At 42.2% G+C, this 11024-nt stretch overlaps 1 protein-coding gene across 1 annotated transcript in view; it reads right to left on the bottom strand.

Moving 5' to 3' along the window:
- The window catches only part of LOC306738922 (protein-glutamine gamma-glutamyltransferase K-like), a gene marked incomplete at its 5' end in the record, with an annotated part of 17666 nt that extends 6642 nt beyond the window's left edge, over positions 1–11024 (bottom strand). Inside the window, 6 exons of the mRNA XM_079220850.1 lie at positions 1–12; positions 1374–1481; positions 1562–1680; positions 4411–4662; positions 10458–10649; positions 10739–11024. The exon at positions 1–12 is cut by the window's left edge and continues 166 nt beyond it. Of these exons, the coding sequence (XP_079076976.1) occupies positions 1–12; positions 1374–1481; positions 1562–1680; positions 4411–4662; positions 10458–10649; positions 10739–11024 (969 nt within the window). The remainder of the gene's footprint in view (positions 13–1373; positions 1482–1561; positions 1681–4410; positions 4663–10457; positions 10650–10738) is intronic.

Below are 11024 nucleotides of genomic sequence, written 5' to 3' on the forward strand. Positions count from 1 at the left end.
GGGCGAGTTTATCTGGATAAAGGAAGAATGTGGTTTATTACACTTCAGAGTTGTATGTTATAAACATCTACATTTAGTTAATAATACATATTTCCCTCTAAATTACGTTCAATAAAAGCCTATGAAACGGTTTATGTGTATTTGTATGACATGCGGGTGCTTTGAGCTAAAAGCTAAGAACACATGCTAACGAAAAAAAAAAATTATAAAAAAGTGTGCTTTGAACTACAATGTTAATATGCAATAATTGAATATGCTCACAGTGACAATGCTAACAAGCTGATGTTAAGCAGCTAATGTTAATGCTAACATTCTCTGATTAACGCTTAACACAAAGTACAGGTGAGGCGGATGGGAATGTCATTAGTTTCACTAATATTTGGTCCCAAATTTAAAGTATTGAACAAATTAAAAAAGTTTGATGTGATGTTGGCGCTAGATAAAAAGTCAAGGAATTATAATTATAACAATACGTGCATATTTAAGCATTACCAAGGCCTTTCTGTCTAAATGTAGCAGTTAGCATGCTAACATGTGCTAATTACCGCTAAACACAGAGTACCGTAAAAGTCGGGTTACACGCCGCTACTACCTTTGGTACCTCCGCTACCTCCTTTTGCTCCCCGCTGTAGCCAACTGGCACTCATGCTAGTTCCGCGCTAACTTCCGCTAGCTCCCCGCTAACTTCCGCTAGCGCTCCTCTAGCGCTCCGCTAGCTCCCCGCTAGCTCCCCGCTAGCTCCCCGCTAGCTCCCCGACAACTACCGAAGGTAGCAAGCAGTAGCAGCAGCAGCGGGGAGCTAGCAGCAGCGGGGTGCTAGCAGCAGCGGGGTGCTAGCAGCAGCGCTAGCTAGTGCTGCTCCTAGCTTGCTACAGCGGGACACTGACCGGAGGTAGGAGCGGCTTGTAACCCGACTTTTACGGTACAGCTGAGGCTGATGGGAAAGTTGTTAGTTTCACAGGTATTTGCTCTCAAATTAAAATGTTGACCTGATGATGATGCTAGATAAAAAAGTCAGGGGATTATATTTAATAACAATCCACCCTGAGGGGAATGTTTGTGGTACAAATCACGGCAGTCAAGTTGTTGAGGAAAAAATTACCAAGGAGACAGAAATGTCAAAGAGTTAGAGGTTTACCAGGATTAAGAGGATCCATCATCTGGGGACAATGAATGTCTGCACAAAATGTCATGGTGAATAGTTAACATTATTGCCAAGACCTTTCTGTCGTGATGTACCCGTTAGCATGCTAACATTAGCTGCTTACCGCTAAACACAGAGTACAGCTGAGGCTCTGTTGACCTAAAGCTGGCGCTAGATAAAAAGTCACACATTCCCGGTACATAGTGAGGAGAAGGAACAATAGTCTCACCATGGCTGAGATGATTCGCACCACATTAATCGGGTCGCCCCACCCTGACGGTGGAGTTTCGCTCTTCTCCAGGATGAAGAAACTAGCGGCAAGAATCCCGTCATCAAACTGAGAAAAAAACAAAAGAACCAGAATAAACAGATCGAGTTCCTGCTGCTCCGCCGATCCACCGAACGGCGAGCGCTCACCTGTCCGTAGCTCCAGCACCGCACTCCGATTTGATCCTTCGTGCCGTAGTAAATCTGTCCGATGTCGTTCAGGATGTACTCCTGCCGCTCCGCTTCAGAGTCCATGAACACTGCGTCATCTGATGGAGATCAAGCGGGAACATGTTCTCCCATCTGATAAAACATTGGATACTCGTGTACATTTGTGTTTATATACTTTTATTGAGAACCTCAGCTAAGAGAGGTTGATTTGTGTACTATTGTAATATCTGATCTTCTTCTAATGTAACATTTTTCTTCCTATTTTATTATTCTATCGTCCGACTCTTGACTACAGGTGGAAAATATTTATTTGCTAAAAACCTGATCCATTACATCTCTTTTTTTCATAACAACGTTTAATGCTCCTTGTGCATTGATACTGTTGAAAGGAAGGAACATAACTTCTTTTTTATATTTCGTTCGAATTTTTCTCGAAGCAAAAACTAAAAGTAAAGTCGTGTTCAAGCCTCCTTCACATTTTCTCTGAAATGGTGATAAATATTGTGGCCTTTATGAGATAAAACGCGAGTGAGATTAACTAGGGACTTGGGAGTGATGCTTTTAGTGCTTTTAGAGTGCAACACCGTGGATCCACCAGCCACTGTCTGACCCACGCTGCTACTCAAGTAGGGTTATATAATGAGGGTGGCCTCATGATAATAACACTACTTTAGGGAGGAAAACGGTGTGACCACGGTTTTGCACCTGGCGGCTCACGTTCCCGCCGTCTTGGAAAGGGAAGAGAGCGCAGAGGGGTAGCTAGATGTCACTACATCCTTCACACTTAAAAGAATGGATGGATTCCTGAACAATCCTACGGGGCAAAGGCTCCGGGGCCAAAAGTGTACCTATAAAATGACACAAAAAGACACGCAAACCAACCAGGAAGAAACTAAAAAAGACAACATAAAGACCAAAACAAGGACAAAGAGATGCAAAACAGCTCTAAAGAGATGATGAAACCAATAACTAGGAAAACGGGTGAAACAGCCAAAAAGAAACACAAAACAACCACAAAGAGAAACAAAGCAACAACAAAGAGACACAAAACAACCACAAAGAGACACAAAGCAACAACAAAGAGACACAAAGCAACCACAAAGAAACACAAACAACCACAAAGAGACACAAAGCAACCACAAAGAGACACAAAACAACCACAAAGAGACCCAAAGCAACCACAAAGAAACACAAACAACCACAAAGAGACACAAAGCAACCACAAAGAAACACAAAACAACCACAAAGAGACACAAAACAACCACAAAGAGACACAAACAACCACAAAGAGACACAACGCAACCACAAAGAAACACAAACAACCACAAAGAGACACAAAGCAACCACAAAGAAACACAAACAACCACAAAGAGACACAAAGCAACCACAAAGAAACACAAAACAACCACAAAGAGACACAAACAACAACAACGAGACACAAAACAACCACAAAGAGAAACAAAGCAACAACAAAGTTTTGCAAAATGACTTCAAAAAGGAGCAGAACAACCACAAAGAGATACAAACAACCACAAAGAGACACAAACAACCACAAAGAGACACAAAACAACCACAAAGAGACACAAACAACCACAAAGAGACACAAAACAACCACAAAGAGACACAAACAACCACAAAGAGAAACAAACAACCACAAAGAGACACAAACAACCACAAAGAGACACAAACAACCACAAAGAGAAACAAACAACCACAAAGAGACACAAAGCAACCACAAAGAAACACAAACAACCACAAAGAGACACAAAGCAACCACAAAGAAACACAAACAACCACAAAGAGACACAAAGCAACCACAAAGAAACACAAACAACCACAAAGAGACACAAAGCAACCACAAAGAAACACAAAACAACCACAAAGAAACACAAACAACCACAAAGAGACACAAAGCAACCACAAAGAAACACAAAACAACCACAAAGAGACACAAACAACCACAAAGAGACACAAAACAACCACAAAGAGACACAAACAACCACAAAGGGACACAAAACAACCACAAAGAGACACAAACAACCACAAAGAGACACAAACAACCACAAAGAGAAACAAACAACCACAAAGAGACACAAAGCAACCACAAAGAAACACAAAACAACCACAAAGAGACACATACAACAACAACGAGACACAAAACAACCACAAAGAGAAACAAAGCAACAACAAAGTTTTGCAAAATGACTTCAAAAAGGAGCAGAACAACCACAAAGAGATACAAACAACCACAAAGAGACACAAACAACCACAAAGAGACAAAAACAACCACAAAGAGACACAAAACAACCACAAAGAGAAACAAAGCAACAACAAAGAGACACAAAACAACCACAAAGAGACACAAAGCAACAACAAAGAGACACAAAACAACCACAGAGAGACACAAACAACCACAAAGAAACACAAAACAACCACAAAGAGACACAAACAACAACAACAAGACACAAAACAACCACAAAGAGACACAAACAACCACAAAGAGACACAAAACAACCACAAAGAGACACAAAGCAACCACAAAGAGACACAAACAACCACAAAGAGACACAAAACAACCACAAAGAGACACAAAGCATGGACAGTGAGAGAAAAAGATGAATGTCTCATGTCTGTCTGTTAAATATTAGGCTCCCACCAGCCGCCGGTTAGCTTAGCTTAGCATGAAGACTGAAAACAGGAGGAAACAGCTAGCCTGGCTCAGAAGAGAAATCCCCTCAGCACCTCTCAAGCTTACACATTAACATTTGCTATACGACTGCGTTGGCTGGTGTTCCTTTTATTTTGACAGCCACCTATCCCGTGTTTACCTTCACACCAGGGGTTGAACAGCAGGTAGATGTCGTTGGCCGGGTCATGTTTGGAGACGGCCTGGCCGTTTGCATTGCTGGTGTCCACCAGGAGTTCATATCGGCCGATGGCGGCCGTGGGGGAAGAGTTCACCGACAGCATTATCTTGTTGCCGTCCCGCTTCACGACGGCAGCCTCCCAGCGGTCGTCCTCCAAGTCGTCCACCAACGTGACGATCACGTGGGTTCCCTTTGACACCGACGGCAGCAGCCCTGAGGAGGTGAGAGGACACGTGTGAAGGAATATGGCGCCTGGAAAAACACTGCTCTTCACCTGCGTTATACCTTCTGAGGTACGTTGGAGAAAAACACAAAAACACATTTTTAAAGGAATCTAAATTGTATTTTTCCACAGAGACACAACGTGTCACGACAGCATTTCTCTCAGTGTCGTTGTGTTCTAACAATAATCTGGCAGCAGTTTTGCTTTTGCAGTTTTCCTGACTGATGCCAAAGTGGTGCCACATTGCCACATTCCCACATTTCCACATTCCCACATTGACACATGCGGTGTACACTAGACTCAACTCGCTCAGTTTAGTTTTTTTCCCACAGAGATAAAGTTGTGGATATTCCCAGATTTCACTGACACATGATGATAAACACAATCAATTTTAATTAAGAAATAAAATAAGGGATTCAAAAGACAACCAATTGCTGTTTCAACCTTTTAAAAACGGTGCGAAAATCCCCCTGCTCCTATTATCAGACAAAAAATAAAAACATATTATCTCTGGAACCACATCGTTGTTTAACTTCATTTAAATGACTACAATACCGCAACCCTTGAGAGAAGAAACATCTGGTGGAAAACATCATTAAAGTAACCGCTAAGTTTAAGTATTTACGTAAACTCCATTTTTGAACCGAACAACACAGTTTTTTGACTGAAACTCCTTTGAACACCCACATGATGTGTTCTATTATGGTTTCTTTAGGTCCTACTCTTTCCAAAAATGTGTCTTCTTAGTATGCAGGCTGTTGTTAGGGCACCATAATACAGTTTGAAAAATTCGGACTCAAACACAGGGAAAAAGAAAAAAAGGTCTAGAGCCAAAATTGGTTCCAAGGTGTTTGAGAAATATATTGTGCCAGCCGAATGAAATTGTTTAATAAACCTTTAAACCTTAGTTTCATTGTATTGCATTTAATATGTCCATCAATATGAGATATGAGTTAACATGGATGGAGTCATAATTAGGGGAAAGTTCCCCCGGAGTCACAGGCTATAAAACATCACATATTTAGAAGAAATCGGTTTTCCTCCAACATTAAAGTTGAGCACTTCCTGTTCCCTCGTCAAAGTCAAGTGCATGTTTCTGGTTGGATGTCTGAAATAAGGTCTGTGTTTAATGCAAGCTGAAGAGATTTTAACATTTATCTCTCTGATATGAAATACTTCAGTAAAAACCCCTCAAGGTGAATTTAGAAGCGTTTAAAAAAAGAGTCTAAAAGAGACGACTAGACGTCCCGGGGTGGGACCGTGTCTTTTCATGCCGTGTTTCCGAAATGTCTCAACAGAACCGAGTCGACGCGCTGCAATTTCCCCGTGAGATGATTATTCTGGACGGAGAGACTGAAGCTGCGTCCGAGGAAAATAACGAAGCAACCGCTGAGAAGCGCAGCGTCCCTGAAGGCATCGCACCGACCGTGAAGGCCGAGGCGGCTTTTGGACCGGACTTGTTGTTGTTTTTCCTGCTGAAAATGTGCACAAGGAATAAATAAATAAAAAACGGGCAGATTTCACTGGTTTTTTACCGTATTAGCACATTCTCGCTCCCCAGAGGATGAACCCTCGGGCTCCGTTCAGACTTCATACTCTGAAGGAGCCTGTTGATGCAGTATTGATTTGCAGCAGATGGTTGTTCCCAGGCTCACAGCGATAGTTTAATATTATGGGGAAAGCTTTTTCGAGTCAGATGACAAGTTCAACGCCGCTGTCACATCAGCCATTAATATACAGCCAGGAAGATAACGGCCCCTGGCCATGGAATAGTTAGGCCCGTAAACCTCGGATGAAACCTCACCTTTGCACACACGCCGTGTCTCATGATCTAAGAGGCAATACTTCCATGCTCCCAGGAGGGATACATATTTATTTATTTCATGAAAGACTCTAAGAATAGCAATCTGCACCCACACTTTCATTCTGTGAGGTGTGCTGAAGATTGTGTCGGGGGCTGAGACTTTGAAATGCATCGTTGACTCTCAGTTGGGTCTCATCGTTCATGATTGAGCCGTGGTTTTCCTCATGGGGATCAGAAAACGGTTTATTTAACTGAGCACAAGGTTCTTTAAGCAGATCATGAGCAGAGAAATTTTTTTTTAAGTTAAATATCCACTATTTGGAGAGGGGTGGCGTGATTTTCAAAAGACGGAGAAAAAAATCGACTAAAAACAACCAAGATAGCATTTGTAGCGTTTCATGCAAGTTCAAAAATAAGGTGGTGGAGTGAATAAATATCCCACAATATTAATTTGGATGCAAGCCACATACTCATGAAAGCAGATGGCTCACACACAGAGGGAGAGGAGGGGTCAAACAAAAAGCTTTTGTAGTTGTTGTTTTCAACACTAGCATTGTTTTCCTGAACTTAACTAAACTCAACACGTGTGAAGGAATATGGCGCCTGGAAAAACTCTGCTCTTCACCTCCCGTAATCTGAGCCGCACCTGCGTTTTATCTTCTGAGGTACGTTGGAGAAAAATACAAAACACATTTTTAAAGGAATCTAAATTGTATTTTTCCACAGAGACACAACGTGTCACGACAGCATTTCTCTCAGTGTCGTTGTGTTCTAACAATAATCTGGCAGCAGTTTTGCTTTTGCAGTTTTCCTGACTGATGCCAAAGTGGTGCCACATTGCCACATTCCCACATTTCCACATTCCCACATTGACACATGCGGTGTACACTAGACTCAACTCGCTCAGTTTAGTTTTTTTCCCACAGAGATAAAGTTGTGGATATTCCCAGATTTCACTGACACATGAAGATAAACGCAATCAATTTTAATTAAGAAATAAAATAAGGGATTCAAAAGACAACCAATTGCTGTTTCAACCTTTTAAAAACGGTGCGAAAATCCCCCTGCGCCTATTATCAGACAAAAAATAAAAACATATTATCTCCGGAACCACATTGTTGTTTAACTTCATTTAAATTACTACAATACCGCAACCCTTGAGAGAAGAGACATCTGGTGGAAAACATCATTAAAGTAACCGTTTAGTTTAAGTATTTACGTAAACTCCATTTTTGAACCGAACAACACAGTTTGTGTCTTCTTAGCATCCAACCGGCGTTGACTCAGTTGGGTCTCATCGTTCATGATTGAGCCGTGGTTTTCCTCATGGGGATCAGAATACAGTTTATTTAACTGAGCACAAGGTTCTTTAAGCAGATCATGAGCAGAGGAAATGTTTTTCAAGTTAAATATCCACCATTTGGAGATGGGTGGCGTGATTTTCAAAAGACGGAAAAAAAAAATCGACTAAAAACAACCGAGATTGTAACGTTTCATACAAGTTCATTCAAGTGAATAAAGTTAAGTTAAAGTAGTTGTTTGTGAGGAAAACTCACAAAAAATATTTTAAATGAATCAGGAATAATCTTTCCGCAATCTTCCGGATTCTTCCATCAGATTTTTGATTGAAGATAAAACGTTAATGATACTTAATCTTCACAAATAAACACCACTTCTATAACTAATAAAGCGTGAATGCTAAAAAGCTAACGTAGGGTTATATAAACCCGTAAATAAACCTTCCGATCTGTAAACTCCTTTTCTCATATTCCCTTAGTACTTAATACAAGCCCGTTAAAGTAAAAAGTCAAGTACTAAAAGTGTTATAAATAAGGTTTAATCTCCTGTAAACAATTTGATTTGGCTACAAAAGATTTACAGATTTTCAAGATAAGTAAAACTTCCTGTTTTTAACTCGTTTACAGAAACGTTGTCCTTCTTTGTCAAATTCCGTTTTTTATCACTGAACTATTTGTAGTCACCTGATCGTACGATCCGAAGTTACCAAACATTCCGAGGTGCGCCTCCGAGACTGTGATGACATCATCACCTGGAGCGCACGCACAATACGGCGAGTAAGAACTGTCGCCTCTTCTGTCCACACTTGTTAAGACACGGAAAATAGCTTTTTAAACCACCTGAGGGGTATTTAGTGATGTATTTTATATCGTAGAACAACATGTTCAAATCTCTTCAGCTTATTTTTCACACATCGAACCAGAAACATATCTAAACACGTTGGGAACAGGAAGTGCAACAACATCGACTCTCTCCCTGGTTTTAGGAAGAGGATGTATATTATATAAAAAAAAAAAAATCAATGCAATGAATTCCATTATTTAGGCTATACTCCCGCTTGCTCATTAGAGCGTGCACGTTTCCTCCACGCTGAACACAAGGTCACAAAAAGAAGAAGACACACTGTAATTATGATCCTCAAGCTTCACTCGTTATCACACACGTACATTATATTATAATTGCAGATCTATATTGGTCCGATGAGGGAGGGAGCGCCGGCATCGATGGCCAATCGACTGGCAGACTGGATTTTTTTTAGTTGGAGCAGGACTCGACTCCCGAAAAAACTCTCTCCCTGGAGCATAGCAACCAGAATTGTTACCATAGCAATAGTAACCACAAATCTCTCCTCCCTCCCTCCTCGCCCCCCACCCACACCCCCTCTCTCATTCTCTTTCTCTCTCTATCTTTAAATCTATGTATCTCACACACAAATGCAACAAAGTCGAGATACCACACACACACACACACACACACACACACACACACATACACACACACACACACATGAGCAGCCAAATTAACACGAGCAGAACTTCCTGCTGCTGCATCTCGTTTCCTCCCACAGTCGTCAACCCTTCACCTCTCGTTTCCCCCGCCATTATTATGTGCAGCTCTGCACACGAGGGGGGGATGAAGGGGGGGGGGGAGCTGGATTTCATCTAGTTTCACACTTGGTCTCTTGAAAAAATCAGAGGCCAGTTATTTGGGAAATTCCTATAAATTGCACGAGTATTCATAAGCGTGAGGCTCTTGTGTATTTGTTGAAGTCTCTATCTGTATTTATTCTCATGTCGAACCAGAACAGTAAAACACATTAACGTTTTTCGGGTCGTAGAGGTGAGGCTGTTCTCGTTTACTGTGCTAATTCTTAATATTTCAACCCTGGTTGATTTAGAATTTCTTTATAATTCCTTCCTTTCCGCCACAGACACCCAGGTCCTGATACTGCAGAGATATAAGTCACAGTGTTCCCCACTTAAGCGATGGATAAGTGACGTAACGGACAGTCATTTAAAAAGGAAAAATATTCACTTTAAGCCCTTGACACTCAGGGAGCGAGACGAATAAATGACGAAATAAAGAAAAAAACTATTTATAGAAATTGCAGCACATATTTTGCCAGCCAAATCAAATTGTGTAACGGATATTCAACCTTCATTTCATTGCATTTAAAACTTGCATATTGCAGAAGACTGGACCTCTCTTACTATAAAGTGTAAGAGTATGTTTTAGGGCGGGCCTTACTGTGATTGACAGCCTCAAATACGTTGTTTCTACGTGACTCCTCCGCATTCCAAACATGGTAACTTCCGTTCCTCGGTTGGCAAAAAAAAAAGAAAAAACATGGCGACGGCCGTAATCTAAGATGGTGAAATCACCGAACTCCACAAACCAACGGGTGACGTCACAATGTCCGCTTCTTATTTTACAGTCTATGCTAACACCGCCTGTGAAAGTAACCTAACCAATATATTTATTTTGCTACGTAAACAGGGTCTTCGCAGCACGGGGTTTCTCAGATCCCCGATGTTGCTGGACATTCGCAGGTGAGTGCGCCAACAATCCAAAAAGAAACTTGTAGGACCTCTCACAGAGTATGAGGTCGCCCTGTAGAGGCAAGCTGCACGGTTCAAATGGACCAAACCAACAAACAAGCAAGCTAACGCCGCGGGGACCGACCTGTTTTCAGCTGCAGGTGGAGTTTGTCGGTGTCGGGGCTGAAAGGTCGAGTCAAGGTGATCCACATCAGGAACGTCTGTCCTCTGCGGATCACAAGGTGCTCACTCTGGTAGAGGTCTGTGTGGTGCTCCGTGCGGTTCTGCCCCGATTTGCTCTTCATCAGGTCTATGGATTGCACTTTCAGGAGGAGGTCTGCGGGACACAAAAGCAAATACATGAGGGTGAAGCCAATCTCTTTGTTTGATTACACAATCCTAAACTCCCTCCGAGATGTCGGTTACCATCAAGCTGGCTGTCGGTCACCGGTTTCTCGGGTTTCTCCTCCTTTTCCACTGGTTCCAGCTCGTCGTCGAACACCATCACCGCGGTGTCGCTGAGGTCGCCGTCGGCGCCCGGCTTGCGGCAGCAGCACGGGCACGCCTTACGAAGCCACCGCTGACACGCATTCTCCTCCTCGATCTCTTGCTCTTCATTCTTTTCCTCCGCGTCTTCTCCAGGTTCCACGCTGACGGAAGGAAACCGACCCACCACAGATCGCTTCCTGAAGGATCCCCTCGCCACGGGCAT

The sequence above is a fragment of the Taurulus bubalis genome (assembly GCF_910589615.1).
Source record: "Taurulus bubalis genome assembly, chromosome: 7".
In the NCBI taxonomy this organism is placed as follows: Eukaryota; Metazoa; Chordata; class Actinopteri; order Perciformes; family Cottidae; genus Taurulus; species Taurulus bubalis.